The sequence below is a fragment of the Otolemur garnettii genome, unplaced genomic scaffold (assembly GCF_000181295.1).
Source record: "Otolemur garnettii isolate 467f Iridium unplaced genomic scaffold, OtoGar3 scaffold00010, whole genome shotgun sequence".
Classification (NCBI taxonomy): Eukaryota; Metazoa; Chordata; class Mammalia; order Primates; family Galagidae; genus Otolemur; species Otolemur garnettii.
In genome coordinates this window covers 7,888,939-7,914,286 of record NW_003852405.1, presented here as the reverse complement: position 1 = coordinate 7,914,286, position 25,348 = coordinate 7,888,939, and the positions used below count along the sequence as shown (strand labels likewise).

The 25,348-nt window shown below is 37.2% G+C and overlaps 1 protein-coding gene across 2 annotated transcripts in view; it reads right to left on the bottom strand.

Annotated features, from left to right (window-relative positions):
* Positions 1–25,348, bottom strand: part of OLFM3 (olfactomedin 3) — a 203,571-nt gene that overhangs the window by 158,385 nt on the left and 19,838 nt on the right. Inside the window, exons 2-3 of one of the 2 annotated variants that reach the window (XM_003784104.2) lie at positions 22,368–22,379; positions 15,143–15,187 (exon numbers count right to left, since the gene is read on the bottom strand). The exons of the other annotated variant lie outside the window; for it this stretch is intronic. Of the exons in view, the coding sequence (XP_003784152.1) occupies positions 15,143–15,187; positions 22,368–22,378 (56 nt within the window). The 5' untranslated portion in view covers position 22,379. The remainder of the gene's footprint in view (positions 1–15,142; positions 15,188–22,367; positions 22,380–25,348) is intronic. 2 annotated transcript variants of the gene reach the window in all.

Here is a 25,348-nt window from a genome sequence, read left to right as displayed (position 1 = left end):
ATAAACTGAATTAAAAGTTAAATAATAATGTTATTTAATGTTATGTGAACTTTTATCAATAAATTCTCTTTTCAATGAGGAGGTGAAGCATGAAGGAGAAGATATGGTTTTACCAAATTTAAAGCACTACTGGGCTGATAAGTGACGTATGAGAACTTTCTGGACAGGCATGTTCAGGGGATCTCAGACACCTAAGTGTTATTGTTTTCAAGGTTGTTCTCTTATGCAAGTTGCCTTCTTCCCAGCTGTGCTTTGGGTCAAAATACTCAGTTTTGATGGTTTCAGTGCTGGGGTAGGGGAAGCAGAGCTGATCATATCAGTGTTTCCATTAGGAGACTATTTCAGTAGATCAAGTATGATATAAAGTAAGTTCTCCATGTGGTTTATTTTGGCATGCAACAATTCTACATTGCAATCTGACCTTGTAAGATTAAAATGTAAAATTGTTATTCTGCTGTGGTACTTATATCTCTGCAGGAATCCAAAGGGGGAAAGAAGAGGTCGGATTTAAGGCAGGATTCAGGTATCCCTGGGTTTGCCAAATACCATGATGAGATTGATACTAATTTATATTAAAAAAAAAAAACCTCCCATATCCCAAACCCTTTCACTCGGGGATCTTTCTTTTTAAAGGTATGATACTATATCTCTAGTACTTATGCAAGTAACATTTTAATAAGTTATTGTACCCATTTGAGATCTATTTTTTAACCTTTCTCTGGTACTTTATGGAAAAACTAAATTTTCTAACTAACTCAGGATTAGCTTGCTTCAGCACTACTTAACATCCATGTGCTGTTTCTTCTACTGTTGCTCATTCTTTATTCCTAAAGTTGTTGTTTTTTTCTTGTGTTTTCTGAGACAATTCTCTCGTCTGACTTTTTTCTTTTTTCTCTAGCTCTTTGTACTCAGTCCCTTTTACTGAAATCCTCTTCTTACCTGCTGGCATGGCCTTCCACAGTTTCAGGTTCTTTATTTTTTCCTTCTAATAATACATAGTTTGAGATAATCTCATTTACCCGGTATCTTCAACTACCACCCATGTGTCACTGTTTTTCAAACTTACATCTCCAGGCTTGAACTCTGTACATATTTACATCCAGTTGCTTTCTTAACTGCAGCTCAGGTTCCTCGAATACTACACATACCAAAGTAAAATTTCATTATTTTCTACAACCGCCACCTCCCAAGTCTACTCCCATTCTGGTATTTTTTTATCACAGCCAATGGCCTCACCACCTCCCATCAAGCTACAGCTCCCAGGCAGAGTTAGTAACTGTTTTCTGTTTCTCAGTTTACACACTACCCGTCACCCACGTCTGTCAATTTGACTTCATGCTTCTTTCTTACATCTGCCATCTCTCAATTCAACATGATCACAGTTTTAAAAATACCCTTTCAGGATTTTCTTAGAAATTTCTCCCTTTTCTGTTACAAATCTTTTTCCATTCCAGTCTAAAGTTTACGGGACTGCCATGCAATCTTACTAAAAACAAAATCTGCTTCAAGCCCTGTTTTAGATCTTTGACTACAAGATGAAATGAAACTTTCTAATATGAAGACCTTTCTATTGTCATCTGGTCCAGAGTTACTGAGTTAGTCCAATCTCATCTGTCATTATTTAGTCCAGTTCGTACGGTGTTTGTCCACATTCCCATCTATGCCACACTTTTTGTCGGCCCCTCAAACATCAGGTGTTTAAAAAAGCCGTGAGTTCTCCCATTCTGTTTTGTTGCTGCTAATCCTCTACCTTCTCTGTTAGGAAACATTTATTTGCCTTTTGATATCTAAATATCATTTTTTGGATACTTTCTCCAGACCTCTACCTTCTATGGACTAGAAGCATTAAAGGCATTCAGCATTAAAGGCAAAGTTGGCTTTGAAATTTTGGAGTCAACAAGTAGTAGCTTATTTATTCTACTTTGGCTAATGCAATGCACAGCCCCGATATCTGAATGGCCCTTAGTAGTTCTTCAAATGACAGTTTTGATAGCTTAGGGAAAATAACATGTAACTGCAAATGGACAGATTTCCCCAAACATGATTTATAGGAATGGAGGGAAGAGAGAAGGATATGCCTGCTGTTGACTATCTCAGCTCCTGTGCAAACATATTCCTATGAAGTGGCATAATAGTGGATGCTTTAAATCTCTGTCTTCCCCACGGGATGGAGATAATCCATTCTAGTTCCTCTGGCTAACAGTGGAAAATGTGGCCACAGCTCAAATTGCAGGCAAGAGAACTTGATAATACTAAAGGAGAATCATCAGAGAAAAAAATCTTAGGAATGCTAATGTCTTAACTTTTCTTTTAGTTCCATAAAATTTCTTTTGCCGTAAGCCAGTAGGCATCTTTCTCCCTCTCTAAACAAAAGTCCATTCCACAGTTGGTGTCCAGTGTTCTTCGAGCAGCTAAATAAAACCAATTGCAAACTATCATTCTAAAGATATGATTTGGGACTGTCTATGATAAGAGATACAGCTTTGGAGCCCAGTCTCTTATCAGGTAACCCTGATGGATGGAAACTCTATGACTGTTGAACACATTGTCCTATTTTCTGAGGTTTCTTTTTCTCTTTTCATCAGCAAAATTCCTTGAGCTATTTGTGTTTCACTTACCTTTTAATTACTACCTTTAGCTTGCTATCCCTAAACCCACTTGTGGTGGTGCTGTGGATTAGAATGAGTAGGTAAAAATGGGGAAAAACTAGAAATACTCAAGATATATAGCAGGTAAAATGAAAAAATGGAAATGAAATGGAAAGGGAGATGGTACAAGAGAAGGTTTCAAGAGTGATTTCAAGGCTTTTGTTTTGCATAACTGGATAGATTGTAACACTCACTGAACAGAGAATATTGGGCCACGTATACATTAATGTTAGAGATTGGATGTCCACGAATTCAGTTTTGAACATAATGAACGTGAGCTGCTGTTGAGACATCTACAAGGAGATGCCAATAGTTGTAAATAGTGGCTGAGAACTCAGAGCAGGGTCAGCAAATAAAACCAATTAGCTAATTAATTAAAAATAGACTTATGACATTTGGATTTATTTATTGATAAATAAGTTATACTGATAATATATGAGACTTTACCAGTTTTGAAGGTTTAAAGATAGCTGAAACAATTACTTCAAAGAGCTTACAGTATACTCAGAGAGATAGGTATATATCTGCAAAACACGTAACACATGATGTATTTATCTACACAACACATGTCTTTGTCATCTCGTAAGTGCCATACTAGAGGCATAAACCAAATGTCATGAGAACACAGAGAAGGAAGCAAATAACTCTCTTGAGTGAGTTAGTCTGGAGTATAAGAATGAGAAACTGTAGTAGAAATTTTGAAATTTTTGCTGGGTCTTATAGAAGTATTAAGAAATGTCATTCATAATTGAACAGAATGAGTTAATTCTCCGAGGCATTAAACTTCATAGCATACTTGAGATCAGCAAATGGTCCTTTCTGAGAGGAATATAGTCCGGTGAGTGATGCTTTTTCTGCATCTCTTATTTCTGGGAGGAGAAATCTTTCAAAGCAATTTACTCATAAATTCTTTTTCCCATAACCTTAGATTTTGTAAATCAACCAATTCTCTCATGATAACAAAATTAGGTAGATAAACTTCTAGAATCAATTATTCCTTTTATGCCTGCGCTATTTCTTTCTGAATATTCTGTGGTTTCAGGCAGCTTGATTGCATCCGATGCAAAATGCTCGTGTAGTGCTTTGGGAAGCTTGCTATAATAGAGCACGATATTCAGTAGGGAATCCACGTACTTCCAATAATATAAAATATGTAGGTGTGCACTCAAAGGATGGTTCCTGGACTAATTGCTGCCTGATAAGAACATGGTAACTTTATTGCTTTTGTGCCAGACTTGGGGATTCTCTCCGACTTTTTACTCAGAGTATAGTGAGCAAAACCTTTTACGTGGTGTCTTGGTTGGGGAAAAATGAAAGATATTTAGAGAATCCTGAGGCTGAATGCTCAGGAAATGCACTCCAGCAGAGTGCCAGAGACAATGAAGATCAAAAGACAAGTAGATGAAGAAACACCACAGGGACAGGCCGAAAGCTGCACAGCAAACTCTGAATACAAATGAAACAGATCTTCACCTCCCACAGTAAATCACCTGGAGAGATTCAGATGAAAAAAAAAATGCCCGACACAACGTTCTGTTAAATGTAACCCCAAAATCTGATCATTAACTCATTTTATTGCTAATATTATGGCTGAAATAATGATGCTTATGATTGGTTATTGCACCAAAGAATGGTAATAGAAATTAAATAATTGTCAATAAGTTACATGAACTTTGTTTTTCTTCCTTGAAATTTGGGGAAATGATCATATAAAAACTACATGTTACATCAGTGAGCTGTCTCTGGGGAAAAAAATGAATAATTAGGAAGTAAAAGGATAAAACTGTGGATTTTTAAAAGGTTAGAGACTATTAAAATTGAGAAGTTGCCAGTTCCAAACATCATTTATCAAGGAATAGTAAGGGAGAATGGAAATTAGAGAAACTTTAGACTACATTTTCTTCCTAAGTGTATTTAATTCAGAAAATATCCCAAGGGGAGGATGAGTGGTAACATACGTTGCATTTAACTGACAACTAGAACAAAATCTAAATCTACAGCAGGAAGAGATGCAGCCAATATGAGACTGTGCAATGATTTATGTAGCTAAATGGATGATAGGGGAGCTGTTACATTCTGAAGAAGGTATTGGCAGGTAAATGAATGGTTTAGATCTGAGGTCCACTATTCCAAAGCTGGGGTCTGGTATCCATCTGTGGCCCATGAGAACCCCACATAGCAGTTGGATTCTCCTAGGAGCACAAACCTTACTGTATACTGGGCATTTGAGAGATCTAGATTGCGCCCTTCTTAGGAGAATCTAATGCCTGATGACCTCAGGTGGTAATCCTGGGGTGATGCTAGCGCTGCGGAACAGCTGCAAATACAGATTATTATTTACTGAGAGGGCTGACTGCACAGAGACCATAGTAAATCAACTGCTTGCAGACTCATATAAAATTCATCCCTCTTCTCTTGTTCTATGGAAAAATTATCTTCCATCAAATCAGTTGCCAAAAAGTTTGGAGACTTCTGGTTTAGATGACCTATTCTGCTTCTACTTTCTTAGATAACCCAATTTCCATGAAACATACAGTTTTTAAAAGTATGATTAAAAAAGAATGGCTAGCAAGCACATGAAGAAGTTTTCACCATCCTGAGTCATCAGAAAAATGCAAATCAAAACCACCTAGAGCTATTATCTAACCCCAGTAAGAACAGCCTACATAAGCTACAGATGCTGACATGAGTGTGGAGAGAAGGGAACACTTTCAAACTACTGGTGGGACTACAAACTAATACAACCCCTATGGGAAAAAGTATAGCGAATTCTCAAAGAGCTAAAAGTAGACCTTCCATTTGATCCTGCAATCCCATTACTAGGCATCAACCTAGAAGAAAAAAAATCACTTTACCATAAAGACATTTGCACTAGAATGTTCATTTCAGCTTAATTTACAATTGCCAAGATGTGGAATCAACCCAAGTACCCATTGACTCATGAATGGATTAATAGACTGTGGTATATGTATACCATGGAATTCTATGCAGCCATAAAAGATGGAGATTTTATATCTTTTGTATTTACCTGGATGGAGTTGAATAATATTCTTAGTAAAGTATCATAGAAATGGAAAAATAAGAATCCAATATACTGAACGCTAATAGATAAACAACACACACCCACATGAGAGTTGTTGAATTTTAAACAAAATTAAATTCAAGTGGGGAAGAGGGGAAGTGGAGCAGGGAGGGGGATTGGTCAGCTCTCCCTCAATGGGCACAACGCAAGGGTGCACCGCACACTCCCTGGGTGAAAGGTTCATCTACAACTTGAACTTTGCCTAACAAGTGCAAACAATGTAGCCTAATTATTTGTACCCTCATATTAATTCTAAACAAATAAATAAATAAATAGATGATAGTATGGTTAAAAAACCCCAAAACCCTGTACGTTTTACTTAATACAGACAGTTTGAATTATATATTGTGTTCACTGTTTTTATTAACCAGGAAGTTTTTACTAAATTTCACATTTTGAAAATAATTGCAATTTTGGAGTATTATAGACCTTTCATGTATGCAGCCATCCTAAATCTTTCAACTAAGTCACTTTGTAGCTCTTTTCTCCCTATGAGGTGGTGGGCATGGCTGTTGTTATTGGCCCCATTTTGCTGGGGGAGTACAGGCTCAGAGACGTCTAATGGTTCACACAACTTATTAGTGTTTATTTAAGTTCAATTTTTTTCATGAATTGAGAACTCTTTCTACAATACTACATTGCAGATATGGCGGCTAGCAGAACATGCAGATAAGCTGCATTGTAAGTTTTCTTCAGGACAGGTAACACTCTAAATCATAATTTTAGAGTGTGGCTATTTGCAGGGTCCACGCGGGTGATAAAGACGGGATTTGGAGAAGGCACAGAAAGGATTTCCTGGATAAAAGTGTCTGAACAAGAGAGTGGATTCACGAGGTAAAGTGATTTTTTTTTTGCATGTAGAATAAAGTGGCATAGTCTTTTAAATGACTTTATTTTTAAAAATGTATTTATTTTTAATTGAAAAATAAAAATTGTAGGTGTTTATGGGGTGCACTGTGAATGTGATGTGTGTCTATATACATATATGCACATGATTAAATCAAAGTAATTGACATATCCATCACCTCCTATATTCATTACATTTTTGCAGTGAGAACGTTTAATATCCTCTTTCTTAGAAATTCTCATGGATATAAGATGTGATTAACTACAGCCACCAGACTACACCGAAGGTCTCCAAAACTTATTCCTCCTCCTAAGTGAAACTTGGTACCCTTTGATGTCCATCTCCCTATTTCCCCCACCCCTCTGCCCCAGCCCCTGGTGTTAAAATGCAATTTGAGATAAAATAATTATGAACCTTTCTACCAATAAGATGGGCTCAGTAGGTGCTCTGCACCACCAGAGAAGGACATTTCTACTGCTTTCCTCTTTTGCAATACTACAGAATATTTCTGTGGTTGTTGATGTTGTTAAATATTCTAAACGTGAGAAATATAGAGCTGAACCAGATAGGTCTCAGACCTCAAGGAAACATTTCTCCAGACTCCTATGAAGTTCTTCCTTCTCTCTGTGCTTTTCCTCTTACTCTTTTTTTCCTCTTTTACTTTTGAACCTGGAGGCATAGGGTGGAAAAGGACTGGCACAACCCGGCTGCATTGCTTATCATGAATAATAGTAATATTAACGGGTGTACTTCATCCAGCACTTATGTATGCCATGCATTGCGCTAGGCTAATGAAACTTTCTAACAATCTGATGCAGTATGCCCATGAATATTAACTTTTTCCTTTTATTTTTTTCTTTTTGAGACAGAGACAGAGCCTCAAGCTGTTGCTCTGGATAGAGTACAGTGGTATCATAGCTCACAGCAACCTCCAACTCCTGGGCTCAAGTGAGTCTTCTGCCTTTGCTTCCCAAGCAGCTGGGACTACAGGCACCCACCACAACGCCCAGCTATTTTTTGGTTGCAGCCCTCATTGTTGTTTTGGTGGGCCCAGGCTGGATTCAAACCCGCCAGCTCAGGTGTATGTGGCTGGCGCCTTAGCCGCTTGAGTCACAAGCACCGAGCCAATATTAACATTTCTTAAGGCAGACAATAAGTCTTAGAGATGTTAACTGATTTATCCAGAGTGGGAGTTTGAATCAACATCTGTCCCCATTGTGTTGCATACAGAAATTGGACATTTAAGAAGGTTACACAGCAAGACAGAAAGATGGCCCAATCTGGAATGAGGCTAGATAGCTGCTGAGTCAAGATCTAACAGGGTGACATTAATCTCTGTTAGTTAGTTCTTTCATGTTCAGAGTCTCTTAGTGATTAGACTTCACTGATTTGCTGGTTTGCTGATATGTGTCAAGCAAACTCAGGACAGATTGACATACACAATAAAAATACAAATGTATAATTACCCCTGAGAAATATGACATATCGATTGGATATTTTCATTAGGCTAACCCATAATTATCAGAAAGAAAAATCTGCGTATGAGGACTTAGTCATAAGTCTTGACTAAGTCATATAAGTCTCTCCCTTACATCTGCCTACAAAGTGTACAAGTATTTCTATTGAAAGCACAATACCAGAATTTTTGAAAAACCCTGTATTCTGCAAAACTGTATACTAAAAATAAAACAATAGGGTTTATGGGGGAAATGGGGTTGGAGGATACTGCTCAATACCTCTGTAATTGTGTCCCTAGAGCACCAAAACAATGATTGGTATCTCAAGAGATTATTTGAATAATTCCGAGGGTCAGCTGAAGACAGCTGGAGTTTGCATCATGGAATATTATAGATGCTGAAAGCAACTGAGAGGAAATGCTGACTTTTGGGCTCGGGGACAACACAGAAGCAAACAGAACTCCAAGCTGTTGTGCCTGCTCTTTAGATGGACACAGAAGTAAGTAGAACATGCCACTGCCCGGGAGCCAGGCCAGGAGAAAGTCTTACTGGAGAGGGAGATCTACGTCAATGATTATCATTTCACTCTCACTATTCCAGCTTCACTTACCTAGAAGAAATCATTTGTAAACCCACATGACATTTCTGCGACTTACAAGTAGATATAATTCTGCAAGTTATTTGCAAATGGATGAATTTAAACCTGATGATAAAGGTTTTTATTAATTCCAGCAACATATTTAAGATAAATATTGTATTTCGTAATCTATTTAAGTTTTTCATTTTAAGTCTTTTATAAATTCCAGCAACATATTTAAGATAAATATTGTATTTTGTAATCTATTTAATTTTTTCATTATGCTTTATTTTTAGAACTCATTATATACCCAGGCATCATGCACTCTTGGTTAATCAAAAAGAACAGAGCTCATAAGAAATCATTTTTCTTAACATTAGACAACAGCTTTGCTGAAAAAGAAATCTTTTAAAAATATTTAAGTCTGGAAATGAAATTAGAAATAGAAGAAAATCTGTATACAAATGCTTTTCTTAATGATAATGATCCCTGACAGACTAGGGCATAATGTAATAAAAAGTTGTCAGCGTTGTTGCTGTGATTTATAATCTTGCAGTGTTTCTCAATAGGGGAGCTAGAGATTATTTACTGCACACAGTGAGGGGAGACCATGTGTTAGTAAAAAGAAAATTCCCATATGGTCTGTAAGACATCCAATATATTTTCATGACTGAAAGATATAAAGTAATCCTGGACACTGGGCATGCATTTCATGTAAAAGGCCAGTTTTCTAATGTTAACATGTTTTAAAAAAAAATCTAACAAAAGAACTAGGTCGCAATGTGTACGTTGAGTGGTGTGGGTCAACACTTCAACTCTTAGCTTCTTTTCTGACACAACAGCTTCACCCTCATCGGTTAGCAACCCCCCCCCAATATTTTTCATTGTATTCTCCAAGGTCATCATATTACTCAACTTTTTATAAGGCGCTATTTTTGCTTTCTATGTAACAGGTGTAGCAATGTTTAGTGATGCTAAATAAAAAGTTTATTCTTCAGGTTTCATTAGTTATCAGCATATTCTTTTCTTAGCAGGGCTCAGTATTTTAAAGGGAAGGAATGCTGATCAGAACAATCAAAGTTATGAAGTTTATAGTTTGCTGAAGTTGCGGTGTGCAGTTGAAGTTTGAATCTCTAATTCAGTGCCATAAACCTGTATAGAATTTTGACTGGATATTATATATCCCAAATCCTTTTGATCTGGAATACAGCAAAACATCTTCCTTCTCCCAGGGACTTTGACCAGTGAAAAATTAATCTAAGTCCTAATTAATATAGTAGGCTTTTTGTTTCCTTCATTATTTTAAATAAATCATCCATAATTATTTTTGAGAATAAATTGGGTTTTATTCTCTTAACTGGTTTGCTAAGCATAAATGATGCATGCATTATAACCAAATACAACGTTCTACTTGCCTCTTACTGATCCATGATACTTTATGCAGCACGTGAGTTTCTCTGGCCTCAAATGAAAGCTCTAGCTGTTTGCAGGGTGTTTTACATTTTGACAAAAGTAACAAACACCTCTTAAATTACTTTGAGTAACATAGTCTTGATTCAGAAATTATCATGACCCTTGCAATGATCAAAGAACAAAAGCTGAGAAGAATATTCTCCAGCTCCACCCATGTAAACATGAAGGAGGTAAAGTCTCCATCTTTCTTTATGGCTGCATAGTATTCCATGGTGTACATATACCATAATTTAATGATCCATTCATGGGTTGATGGCAATGGAAGAAAAAATATCCAATGTACTCAACCCTATTATGAAACTAATTTATAGCTTTCATAGGAAAGTTATAACTCAATTTTAGCCCAAGAATATGGGAAAAGGGGGGGGAATGGGTGGAGGGAGGGCAATTGGTGGGATCACGTCTATGGTTTATCCTATGGGGGTACATGTGAGTCTTTCTAAATGTAAAATATAAATGTCTTAACACAATAACTAAGAAAATGACATGAAGGCTATGTTAACCAGTTGGATGAAAGTATTTCAAACTGTATATAGAAACAACACACTGTACCCCATGATAGTATTAATGTACACAGCTATGATTTAATAATAAAAAAAGAACAAAAGCTGTTCTATGTTAAATATTCTTTTGTCTACCATTTCAATCTGCATTCAACTGGAATTCTGTAGCATGGTTGGCAGCCTTTGTTCATGTTGGTAGCCTTTCAAACTGTTCCTCTCCACTCTTCCTCAATAGTTAACTTACTGCCAAAGTGGAAGGTTGAGGCTTGTGCATGGGGAGCAGAGATAGGAGAAAAAGCCTGTGCTTAATTAGTTGAGTATCATTATGCTGTTGGGCAGCCGGTTAGGTTTGGCCCCTATATGTGAAGCTGTGATTGACTGAAGCTGACATTTCATTGTGTAACTTGTTGGATCTTCATAGGTTGCCTGGGTGGCTCTCCTTCTGGCAGTTCAGTTACTATTATGGATCCACCATGTAAAGAGAGGGGAGCTGCTTGTCAGCCTTAGGCAGCTGGCAGGACACTTCCAGACTCTTTCTGCTGAGTTCTCTTCAGTGTTTCTGGGACACCCGACTGGGCAGGACCCAAGAACCCATATGCATGCCTTTCTCAGTGCCACGCATAGTATGTGGGAAATTCTCACATGTCACTTTTCCTGAAAAATTTTAGGAGTATAGGCAAATTCTGTTATGAATCTCCTTATTCTACTTCCCAAGCAGATAATTAGCTTTTTCCTTATACTCTAAATTATTTTCAGGGCCAACCCCAGTCCATAGTCAATTTCAACATGGTCCAGTCCGTCTTATGTGTCTGAATATAAAAAATCCATTTCGCAATTCTGCAAGTGGTCCTTTTGAAGCCCTCTTTGCTAAGATTAGTATAGAAAGTTGTACCACATGTATCTGGGGACAGAGGGAGGTAGAGGCTCATAGCCTGGCTTGCCTCTCAGGAAAAATGTCTTTACCAGTTTCTATTTTCATTTCTATTTTTTTTTTTTTTTGGTCTGTTTTAAAAATTCTCTCAGACCTTTTCTTTAACCTTGAATTTAGATAGGTCTAAGAGATGTGGACGAGGCTTTTTTACTCCTTTGGTAATTCTTCTATACCCCTTTGTTACTTTGATTTTGATAAGGACCAAAGAGATGGGAACAAGTTTGAATTCATCCCTTTTGTTAATTCTGCATATGAGATTCGATGTGCACCCTGCCACGTGTCTGGCTGGTTTTGCCATTGAAAGTGAGAAAACAGAGTTTCATTTGCATGTGCTTTTATACTATCAGTGATAACAATTATGAAATGTGTTGTCCATACTGATTTACAAATGAATTTATTCCCTGAGATGAGCCATGTCCTCAAGGGTTTGGGCTCTTCTTACTCATGTTTATATTGCCAGTAACTAGTACAGTGCCTGAGGCATGTGGAGAGGCGATAAACAGTAGTAAAGACAAAATTTATGTTGATTTTGCCTGGCTTTCACTTTCATTAATACAGGTCTGATCAGTGTCTGTCTTCTGTGTTCAGTTAACATTGAGCAAAGCCTTTAGAGGAGGGATTCCTAAATTAGTCTGGAGCAGATTGTAGGGGGTAGTGGTGGTTGTAAATATATGTGGAAGAAAGTTTGTGGGAAGCATGGCCAAAATAACAGCAAGTGCTAAAACATGGGGGTGTGAGGAAGAGCATGTTGGGAAACCTTGAATTTGGCTGGAGCCTGTGGTGGAAGGAGAGAGGCAAGAGATTTAGATTAGGAAACAGCACAGGGATTTTATTTACCACATTAAAGAGTTTGCATTTTCTCTTTCAGATAATGAAGGACTTTGAAAGAATTCTAAGTAGAAAACACATTCACTGAGAAGATAACTTGATTTTTATGAACCGAAATAAAAAATTGAAAGTAGAAAATTTATTAATTGAAAGTACAATGTGTTTTGAAAATCACCAATAAAGCCGCGTGTTCTGTTGAGATAAGTAAAACTCAGAGGGGACCCACGTCATTATCAAGTAGTTGTTACTTTCTGACCTCCATTTTTAGAAGAAAAAAATGATTGCGTAAACCATGGAAGTTATTGCTGTTTTTACCTTGCTACTGTGAAGGGAGGGAGGTGGGAATTTTTCTCTCTACCATTTGCAAACTGATTCTTTCCACTCATGGAGCGAAAGAAAGTGAAACTCAATACAGGAGCATCAGCATGCAAGTATAAAAGAGAAATTCATTTTTATTTTAAACAAGTTAGTGGAAACCAAGAGAGGAAAGTAAAATATGCATCAGATAAAAGATAAAACTACAAGGAATGACGTCAGATAAAAGATAAAACTACAAGGGATTCTGCCATAATCCCTTTTATTTCTATAAGGGTATGTCTGTCAAGTGGGTTAGCTATAAAGCAGAATTTCTTAGAGGAACAGCAAATTAGTCAGTGCAAGGAAATCAAATCTCTGTTCTGGGTTCAAAGAGGGATGATCATTCCAAGCCCTTTAAATTGTGATGAAGTTTAAAAGCTGCAAAAAGTGCACAAACAGTAACTCCTTCAGGAGAGAGCAGCAATTGTTTAAAGGCCACTGAAGGACCTTAGAAAAATATAGTAGTAGTAATTGAAATTTCCTCAGTACTTAGGAAACAGTGGTTTTGTTATTTATGGCAAAAATTATCTTCAAATTCCCTGAATGAATGTGCAATAGTACATGAACACCCAGGCTAGTGGGGACTACCGTTTGGGAGCAGAAAAGGATCAAAAGAAGCATGAAGGTTGTAGAATTAAAATGTGAGCTGCTGAGTAGGGCAAATATTTTGAAGGGAGGGAAAAAAAAAGAAATTTCTGGAGAATTAGCTATTAAATCATGCACATTTATTATAGCCAGTCTTGGCAGTGCAACTGCTGGTAAAAGCATGTCAGAGGTTTCAATATAAAACTCCTATTAGAAGCAGTTATCGTGTAAAATTAGCTATCCAGACCTTTGAGCATCCCACACCATCTGGCAGACACGTACAAGCCCAGATGTCCTATGTCTTTATGCGCCGTTTAGAGTCACTGGATAGCAAACCAAGAACCATAAATATCTCATCCTGGGGAAAAGCTAAGATACCGTTCCTAGGTTGAATTCACTCTCTATTATTAATTCAAATAACACAATATATTTATTTAAAGTACTTGCTCCACTATAACCAAACTAGAGAGGCTATATACTTTGTGAATATGTACTAATACATCTCCATAGCCTTTCTTTAGCCTTTACTTCCTGCTTTGTGATTGGGAGGAAGGGGACTCATGGTTGGCCTTTGGTTGGATTTGGCCAGTGAGAGTTCCTGGCAGGACACTGAACGTGAGTCCGTATGTTCATTCCGTTGACTCGCTGCCTTCACCAAAAGTCCAAGTTGATTTTGGGTGAGCCTGTCCTACAGACTTGTGGCTCTCCAGGTTAGGTTTCTGCTAATTCCCCTCCTCCTTGGAGGTTTGGGGTAGGAGCAATTCTCATCTGTTTACTTGCTCCACAGTACTGTACCCTTTCTCGTTGATTTTCTTTAACCTTCCTGTACTTCAGGAATGGATGCTTCCTTGAAGTTCCCTGTTTGAATTTGCCATTTGGTCCACTGATTGATCCACTTATTGAAAGGTAAAAGGCTTAGTATTGTGGGGAAATATTTTCATGGATTGTGCTGATCTGTGTCAGGAAAATGTACAAAATGACAAAAACTCAAGTAGTCAGAGCAAGGGAGCGGAGGGTAAGTGCTGACATTCTTCTTCATGCTTTCCGAAGCATCTGGAGAAGTTTCACTGAGACATTGGCTTGACTTTCTAGTATTTCTAGTTAACGTTCTCATACAAAAGCTTAATTTTGGAGGTTACCATTTCTCAAATTTGAGGTGTCTATGTATATGGCTAATATGTTTCTTTAGTTTCAGTTTACTATATTTCTTATGGTGGATAATTGGATAAAATTCATATATAAAATTGAGTAAAACGTAAGTTCCCCAAAGGGATATATTTTGAGTGTCTACTGTGAAAATCAGCATACATGTGGTTATTTCAATGGCGTTTTATTTCTCTACCTCCCTGGCTGTTCCTTCTCCATCGTGTCTGCTCATTAACCTCCACCACCTGCTACTCATATCAAAGGTCCTCCAGGCCGTCCCCTGTCCTGCACCATCTTGTCCTCTATCCTACCAACCTCTTACAGGATCTAATTCATACTCAAGATTTCAAGAACTGTCTCTATTCAAATCACTCAGTAATTTGAATTTCTTTTTGATATCTCTGAGTTGTAGTACATTTGTATACTGTTGTCTGCTTCTAAGTAACTTCCCTATTTAAAATTCTGACAACTCTTCATTTTATTTCCGCAAACAAAACAAAACAAAAACCTCAAATACCATGATCTTGCTGGCACTACATGATTTTCCGTGTTGGGGTGCAGTCTAAGCGGCTCTAGCAAAAACATAAAGACAAATAAAATAAAATGAACACTGTGTTAGGCAACAGAGGAGTTTATTTCTCCAGTATGTAGCAATCAAAAATTAATTAGTCAGGACTGGCAGCAGGGCTTTGCTAATGCCTCATACACCACTTCCATTTGGGGATCCCAAGTGGCTTTGGAAGGTCTTGCCTTCTCATCTGCAACTTAGTCAATTAAAAAAAAAAAAAAAAAACAGGAAAGGGAACAAGAGGAGTGCACATCAATCATTTTAAGGGAATGGTTTGGGACTGGGTTAACTTCACAGAAGTAAGGAATGTGCTTGGGCATTGTGGGATGCAGTTATACTAATGAAGGTACAGACACACTCCCAGACTGCCTTTCTTCACTCTGATAGATTCTGAAAAACAAAAACAACAAGAGTCTACTTCTTTTTCCTTTAGAAAAGCTGGGGGTAGGCTGCGTGGAAGTCATTCTTCAGAGTATTCCTCAGTCTTCAGGGTCTGCTCTCCTTTTTTTTCCCTTTTGCCACAGTTTCTTCCCACTAAAGGTTGGTTGTCTGTTGCCTTTAGTTCAGGCACATCAATAAAGCCCTTCACTTCTCCTTTTGCATAGTTTAGCTTTCAGAAAGCCAACAAGTCAGTTGATTCCTTTTGTTCCTGTTACAATACTTCCCTGGTGCCTTGGTTTCAACAAAGTGACGGAGCCAACAGCAAGTGGCTGGCCAACCTGCCTGCTCACTTCGAGCCTGCATTCCTACTGGAAACGATGACATATAACTGTGTCATTCCACATATTTTTAAAACCACCTAGTCCTATGAGTTCTCTGTCTACATCACATCTCTGGCACTCATTTTAATGGTCTCATAACATTCTTTTTACAATCTCTTTCCTCATCTAGAGGAAAACTCTGCATCATAAAGAATTATGTTTCAAAAGATTTCCAAGTTAGTTGCTTGGAATATAGCTTTTATAGAAATATCTTCCATAGAGAGCCTGGGTTTTTCCATAAACCCACAGAATCATATTTAGTCCAAATATAAGATAACTCCCAGCACTCATTTCAATCCTGGATTTTAGGAATAGGGTGTCATTGAGTAAAAGGAACTTTGAGATGAAAGAAGTCCCCCTTTTTCCTCTCCAGGTATATCCCAGAGGTATGCCATATATTTGTTGTTTCAAGGCCACTTGTATGGAAAAGGGAAAAGAAAAGTAATTCCCACCCCAGTACTGAGTTTTCACATTCCCCTCAAATTAGCTGCATCTACCATATCAAACTGTCATCATCTCCCAAAGACTTCAGTTTGGTAGGAAGAATGTTACGTGATTGAATAATCTACATTAATAGATGAACAAAAACCACTAGCTCCTTAACATTCTCAGAGACAACTATAGTTTTTAAAGGGTGATGATTTTATTATGAATTTGATGACCAGAATTATAGGACGGGTGACAAAAAAAGTCAAGGGAAAAAAGGAAACAAAGATACCGGACATTAAGAGTGGGAATATTCTTGCTTGAGATGCCACCACTGAGTTTTTCCGGCATTTTTACTGCTTTTCCTGTTTCTACCTCAATGTTTACAGATTCACTGAATTTTTCAATTGCTTTCCTGGCAAAGGCATCAGTGAGCCAGATTGAACAGTCTTTGCATAGCAGGACTACATACATTACCATCTTAGCTGGACTGCAAGCTAGCTAAAACCACATCTTACATTTGTACTCAATAAAGGTTTAGGGAATACTCGGTCAAAGTATATAGGATTTTTTTCTTCACTTAAAAGGATCCATTTCCTTTCCATGTTATTCAGTCTATACCAATCTACAGCCAATTCTCATATGTTGAGTGGAACTTTCAATTTCTAGGTCTAGGTCTAGTGATCCTTAATATCATCTTTGAGCACAAATCTTTTCTGGATTTGCCTTCTTACTGATTTGTTTCTGCTTTGAGCTGTTTTTTTTTTTTTTCTCCATACCATCCCTAGGATGTATTTGTGTAGATGTGAAGGAAAGGGTTGCCAGTCTCAGAATGCTGGTGAGAAAAAGTGAGTCAGAGGTATGGGAAGGTACAGACTCGAGTGAGGGAAGTGATATTTCTGGATGGAGATTCGAATAAAAGTGGGACCTTCTTATTTATCTCTTCCAACAAGTCAAAGGGAGATGTGGTCTGAAGTAACCAGCTGATGGGTATGTTTTAATTTTTCTCTGGGTTCCCTCATGTCCCCCACAGGCTGTAGGTTGCCTTTTCATGATCTTGTGACGAGAGTGTTTTGCTTTTTTTTTTATTATTTTAAGATTATCCTTGGTATTTATCTACTGTAGATATCTATAAAAAAAAAGATTTGGAGTAGAAGCTGAGGAACTGTATGGAGAAGGTGAAGACAAAGGGATTTATCTTAACACTACTCTGTTAAAGAATTGCATCTTTTCTTTCTGCCTTTCGTCTATTCCTCTTTTCTCTCCTTTATCTTCTCTCCTTTTCTCTCTTTCCTCCTTATTCCTTTAACAAATATCTACCGAGTCCCTTCTGCTTGTCAGGCATTCTGTTAGGCTTTGGGAATCTAAACATTAAAGACTGGGTTCTGATTCATGGCTTGAAGATTCTCTCATTCTAGTAGAGAGATAAACACAAACAGCATTATGAAAATAATAACGAATGATTATATAATGATTTCCCCAAGGACAGAGGGAGAAAAAGAACACCACCCCCCTCCATTTACTGCTGAAGGAAGTTTCACAAAAGAGGAACAGTTTGAGCTAAAGCATGAGTGGGAGTCTGCAAGGTAGATTAACATGGGGAGGAGGATATTCTCATCCTGAGGAACAGCACACACATAATGTAAAGTGACCTCACAAAAATCGTGCTTTGAATTTCAAAGCACATTTCTGCTATGCGTGAGGTATGGGGCAGCTGAGTGCTGAAAGGGTGAGCAACATACAGCCAGTGTGTGAAGGCTTTCGTATGCCATGCGAAGGCGTTTACAGTCCGTAATGAGGTAATGAAAAGGGTTTGAAGACTTTTCAGTGGGATTCTGAAATAAGTACATTTTTTACTCCTCGTTGGAAAGATTATGCTGACAGCAAGCACTGTTGATGACGTACTATGAAAATATAGAATAGAACACCAGTAAACTTCAATTGTGCTGGTCTTCTGAGAGATGAGGTTCTGAGCCAGAGCAGTGAGAAAAGAATGGAACAGGAAGGGGAGATTTAAATGAGATTACTGGTGCAGACACAGGGATTGGTGATTGCCTGGATGTGGGTTTAAGGAGAGAGAAGGATTTGGGATAACGCCTGCATTAGGATTTAGGATGGCCTGCGGCTTCTCATTTCATCATCTTTTCCTGCCAAATGTGAAACTACAATTTACACAGAAAATTTTGTGAAGACTTCTGCATTTTTCACTTTTGTTAAAATAATTTTCTAGTTGCAAATTTAAGAACAGCCCCACCTGTTGACAGATCTCTGATGGCTAGACTGAAGTTTTAATGATTTATAAAGATTCAATAATCCCTAAATGAAGTTCAGAAAGCATGCTGAATTGAAATGAGTGAATTAATTGCAGTAGACAGGATTATTTTCAATATTAAAGTTATTTTGTGAGGCCCAAGCAGGGCAGCCTTGAGAGACCTAAACATATCCAAACTGATACAACAGTTCAAGCATCAGCACTGACAGAATTTTTTTGCTTATATTTAGATAATTTTTTACTTATATTTATTCATTTGCTATCAAGCACATTGTTAGGATTATGAGAAGTATTCCAAAGAAAAAGAAATTTCAGTATCTTTTTTGTGTATGTGTAGTTTATATAACGATAGGTTAAGAACATCATGGGTTTTTGTTGTCAACATTGTAGGATATATATGTGTGTTTATATATTTATATATATCATATGTAACTATATGCCTTATAGAAATATAAACTTGAATTTCAGATAACTTTCTAAAAGACAAGTTTTCAGTCATTTTTTTTTCGAATTTGTTTTTTTCTCTCTCTGCAGATCCATAACTGTGACATAACCCGTGGTTTCTAAAGTGTATTATTCGTTTCATATCTCTGATGTTTGATTTTAGTGCTTTCATCTTTCTCTGAGAAAGTAATGATGATGTGGCACCTACTGCTCCTTGGCAGGTGGGTGGTTTCTATCCCTTTAGAGGACAGCCTTGCGAGATTTCCAAAGGGACATTGAAAAATCTCACTTTATGTTAGTAATTGTGATTTTTTGAATGCCTTCATGATAATGCTGTGGGCTCTGCTATTCTTCATCCATTTCAGTGACAAAAACTGAAAATTAGTGCATCGATTGTGACATTAAAAGTGCATCTGTTTTTGCTATTTGATCAATAGTATTTTCCAGTGGATTATCTTGTCAAGGTGAAAGGCCTAATATATTTCATTGGTTAATTCTTGAGATTAGACCTTAAGATGTTGGTCTGGAAAGAATTTTAGAGATAATTATGTTCAATTCTTGCAATTTTCAAATGAAGACATGGAAGTCCAGAGAGCTCAGAGAGAATAAATGTCTTAGAAAACATTGTGGGCCCAGGGCTAGAACTTCAGTGCTTTGAAACACTATGTAGTAGTTTTCTCATGTGGAGTCCTTCATATAAAAGATTTACAACTACATGTATAAGAAACAAAGCTTTATTTATTTGTTCTTGGCAGGTCTCCATTCTGCTTTATAAATGCAATTATTTTTTATAACCATCTGTATGGTCAAAAGCTTAGACCCCTCCCATTTGTAGAGTAAGCCGCATAGCATATTAAATATAGGTTGTACATACCCCAGAATATGAGCTTACAAATCTATCAATCTCAATCCTTTCAACAACCAATTATTGAGTGCTACAGAGTGCCTCCCTTGGGGCAATTGCAAAAATAAAAAGGATTGAATTTCTGGTCTTGAGGAGTTCAGGAGGGAATTGAATGTCTATGCAAATGACTCAAAAAGATTAGGTTGTTGAAATGTGACAAGAGGAATTGAAATAAAGTGTTATGTGACTGCATTCATCAGAGTTCCTTAGAAAAACAGAACCAGTAGGTGTATTTAAACATACAAGAGGGGATTTATTATAAGAATTGGCTACATGATTATGGAAGCAAAGATACCTCATGACATGCCATCTGCAATTGGAACGAGGAAAGCCAGGGATGTAATTCCATCTGAAGCTGAAGGCCTGAGAAGCAGAACTCAGATGTTCCATGTGCCGTGTGCAAGGGCTGGAGGGATGTCCCAGCTCAAGAAGACAGTCTATATTTATTTACTCTTCCTCCACTTTTTGTGCCATTGAGACCTTCAACAGTTTGGATGAGGACCACCCACATTGGTGGTCCACCCAATCGTCTTTACTCAGTCCCACTGATTCCAATGTTAATCTCTTCCAGAAACACTCATAGGAACACCTAGAAATAAGGCTTTGCCACCTATTTTAAGTATCTCTGTCTAGTTAAGGTGACACTTAAAATTAACTGTCTCAGGGACTGTGGAAGAAAAAGCTAATTCTGCTCGAAGGAGGAAGAAATAGCTGAGAGAAACCATAAAAGGTCAGTAGGCTTTGAGAATTTAAGAGGGGAAAAATTAGTCTTCCAGGTCAAAAAAAAAAATCATAAAGTAAAGAAATGGAGATTGCAAAGTCACACACGTGGGAATAATACATCTTTTTATACAGCTACAGTAAAAAGTGTCAAGAAAGACTAAAAAGATGAGGTCACCGTGTAAAGGATTTTACATGGAATGAATACATGTAAATACATATATTTTCTTTTGGTAAGCTAAGGATATGGAAAATAAACGTTATTTGGTTTACTATTTTCGTAGGCATTTTGAAATCACATAGCTTGGCCTATCCACCCTAATATAAGATCACTATCCCCCTCCCCCATTCCAGAGGCTCTGTTCCCCCCTTTCTCTTGTCTATCGCTTTTATCTTTCAATAAATTCTGTCCTTTCACATTAAAAAGGAAGAACCAATACTCTTCTCTTCTCTCCTCTCTCTCCCTCTCTCTCCTCTTCGCTCTCCTCTTTTTCTCTCCTCCTTAGTGCTGCTCTGCAGCCTCCCTTCCCCACCAATAAAGACCTTTCCTACAAGTAAAAAATTAAAAAAATAAGTAGGAAACAATAAAAGATCACTATAGTCCAAGGGTTTTTATTCGCTTGCCACATTTCTTTTTACTCAACTTTAAGACCTGGTTTATGTCGCATCTATACAGTGTTCCTCTTGATCCTTCAGTAGTAAGCTCTTCTCATTTCTGTAACTCATAGAGGTTCTCTACCACTAACAAAGAGTTTAGTGTCTGGAACATTGTGGGTTCCCCCACGAATACTTGACAAATTCAACAATTATTGCTCAGATATTTTCACTCACTGCTATGTCTGTGTTTAATGTTTCTTTGCCAATGACTAGCGTTTTACTCATTCATATTTGTGAGAGAAAGCAGCACAGGAAAGCATGATTTAATGAGTAGGTAAATTGCTTTTCTAGGGTTTTGAGTATTTTCATACAAAGGGTTCTTTTGGAAATCAACCTGCTTACAGCTAACTAATTGTATTAGCCATAACTAGACTGTAAAAATCTTGATATCATCCCCCAGCTCTTTAATTTCATAGTTTATAATATGGTCCCCAGGGTTCAGACACCTCAATTGTACTAGCCGACCCTTACTGTCTTTAGTGTTGGCAATTCCAACAGTGGCTGTCCTTTCATAATTTTATGTCATTGTGAAGATTTTATAAATTCAAATTTCCTTTTATATAAATGCTAATGACCTCTAATATTCTGCCAATTCGTTATAGTGAATCTGTTGGGTTTCTTCATGCAAGACAATGTTATCATCCAATTTTGACAGGGCCTTCTTAGGGTATATAACCGTAAAACCTACTGATGCTTATGCTAACTCAGTATTTTGACAATTTGCAAATACTATACTGTTTTGTGATTTTTCTATCTACTTTTTATTTGGTCCGGAGTACACAACTCGATTATAAGATCTGTGAAGTGAGGACAGTTCTGACATGCTTTTCAACCATATTCTCTAGAACAAAATTTAGGTTAAAAAGAAAATGTAAAACAAATCCTCTTTTGTTCTTCAGAGTTCCTCATTCTACCTTTCGGAAAAGGGAAGATTCAACAGAACTTCATGGTTTTTTGTTGTATTTATATGGTTGATGCTACTGCCGATAATGTCAAAAAAGTCTTCCTTTTCCATGGAATTGGTCTTGTGAGTTGACTGTGGCTTCAACTCAATCAGTGGGAGGCCAAGATAAAGTCATCCAAGTGTGCCATGTGGAGGCATGCACTTTATAGATGAAAGTAAATCATGTAATTCTCCAGGCTCCACAGGAAGCAAATTATTTCAATTATCTGAAATTTACTTCACATCCATGCTTCTCCCCAGTAAATAATTGCATTTGGGGACAGTGGTGTGGATACTGTCAGAAAATATTTGGATTAACACACTTAAAGTGACACAGCAGCATACCTACATAATTCTATGGATAGAAAGTCATTATCTGGCTAAATTACACACATGCTTTTAGTTTTAAAAACAAAATTAAGCTTATTATCTCTGTGTTAATGCTTTTACTTCTATGGAAATATAAGCCACATCCTGTATACATTAAAGGATTAACAGTAAAAACATTAAAACAAAGGTTTTCAGCTTTTGAAGTTTTTTGCTGTCATTTTTTTTGCTGTAGGTAAAGAAATCTGCAAAACAGATGAAATAATTTGCTATGTTTTCTAAGGCAACAGGGTTTTGGGTGGCTTTCTGACTTACAGCCAGTTTTTTTCTGCCAAAATATCAGTGTTATCTTGAGGATAAAAATAGTCTTATACCAGTCAGCAAAATGTCATGGGGAACTGCAAGTGACCGCTGCCACACAAAATGTCAATTGCTTATTATTAATTTTGCAAAGTAACAACTGGCACAATGGTTTCAAAAGAAATTGTTGTTTTCTTGCAGCTCAAAGTTACCAGAAAGACATCGGGAATTAAGAGAAAGACAGCAGAATGTGGCTCTTTGCACAGAGGGTACTATCTTCAGGAAGGAATACTCAGGAGACACGGGGAGCAGGGGCAATAGAATACACATGCACAGAGACTGGAAAAGAGCAAGACAACAAAGAATATGTAAAAATGAGTGAAAAAGCATAAAAGCAGAACTAAGTAAGAAAGGAAGGGCAGGAGCAGAAGAAGCCAACTTTAAAGGATTAGCTACCAACAGGCTACCTGTAGTCAAGTGGACATTATTAAATTACAATGGGATATTTTGAACTCTTTGAAAAATTAACAAGGAAAGACAGAAGAGAACGTGAGATGAAAATACAGTTGGCGAGGATACACTATAGTCAGTTTGTAATTAGGGATTTGTGTTTTTTCATTATTTTTAAAAATAAATTTTGGTTAGATAATTTCAAATTATGCTATTTTGTGTTTTGGTCCCACCGAAGGAAATTTGATCCTTCCGGTATTATTTGTACAAGAATTGTATGCATCCAGGTGGACTGTACTGACCATCTGGTCCCTGGACAAATGCCTGGGCCTGGACGGACCAATGCTAATTTTTAGCTGCACCCATGCCTTTTCTGCCAAATGGAGAGGGCTTACATAATGGTTAACCTAAAAAGAGACAATTTCACAATGCTACTACCAAGAACAGAATTAGCGATTAGGTAATAATCAGTGTTTGTGTTTTTAGTTGTCTGCCTCTTGCTGTGCTTGAGGAATTGTCAGAAAAATATTATCTCGCATACTTCCCACATAATGAGGCAGGCTTCACTTTTTTGCTAAATTTACATATAGGCTTGTAGAAGTTAACAATTTCTCAAGATTCTACTGCTAATAAGTAGACAAGGAACTATATCTGAATTGCATATCATTAGTTTTTAACCACTACAAAATATTCCCTAAGTTAAAAAACATTAAAGAAACTTTTACTGAGTGCTGCACTCTAAGAAAGATAACTTTTCCATTCTTCCCGTCTTACCGAGGATCTGAAAAATTTTTTTACACATTCATTAGTAGATTCCCTTGGCATGATAGTTACAGTACGCTTTCGTAGGAACAGTACAATATGGAAGGGACAGCTGTGACACTGTTCATTCCCCTAGCTCATGGACAATCTGGCTTGCAATACTGGTGTATTCAAAACCTTCCCTGAATAATTTGCTCTGGACAGTGCGATCAATAAAAATTGGGTAATAGTAAACTGGAAACTTTACTTTTTGGAGATCTTAATGGTAATTATACAAATACGAGTTTTAACTATTTGTAAAGTGGTAGAATTACTGTTCTTTACTAAAGAGGGAGATTCTAAAACTACTTCTAATTATATAATATTCAGTTTGGGGTTATAATCAACTCTTTTCATATTCTCGATATTTACACTGTCACAGCTGGAAAAAATTCTCAGGTGATCTAGTAACTGATATCATGCCATTCTGGTCATTTTTTAGTTAATTTTTGCATTCGTTGAGAGGTTTAACTTTGCTAGAGAACTGGACCAAGTCAAATGGAATTTAGATCTGTTTGCAGTTCTCTTTTCCTTGAACACTTGCTGTTATTCTCAATAAATACCAAATGGGCATGAGTGCCAGAAGAGCACAGAGAACTGAAGAATTAAAATGGTAGCATTTGGAGGAACTGAATCGAACATGTGTTCAACAAAGATTCGCAGAATTGAAACGCATTTCAGAATCAGGGGGCCCAGGAGGGTCCTTTCTAAGTCCAAATCTCTTCTACTTTATGCAAATTGTGATAGGACTTCCTCCCACCCCTCGTTTGTTGACTCTCACGGCAAATCATTGGTTGTCCTCTTTTTATTTATTTATTTCTTCCTGCAGTTACAGCCTTTTCTGTTCAGATGAATCGTTCATAGTTTCTCTTTCCTCTTTTGGTCTTGGGATAATCTGAAAACATTAAACTTTAGAAGGAGGGACTAGGAAAAGGTAGAGAGTTTCTGGAAGGAAAATATGTGTTTGTCTTTTTTCTCACAACACATACTAGAAATCTGTAAATCTGGATACGAGGGATCAAACGAGCAATGTTGGATTACAGATTTAGCACATTAGTTAAGAAGTAAAACATACAGCAAAAGTGACATTTTTGAACACTAGTTTACTGAAAAATAAGGTGCTAATTACACAGCACTTTCCAAACGCCGGGCAGTGAACTCAGGGCTTTCAAACACCATCTTCTTTAATGGTCACATACTCCCTTGATATGTTCCCTACTGTATGACTAAGATATGTGTGATTTGGAGAGAAGGGACACACTTCATGCAAGGACAGTCATTGACTGCAATTTCCCATTCTTTGAAACATAAGAACTGCTACATTTTCTTTGCATAAAGGGA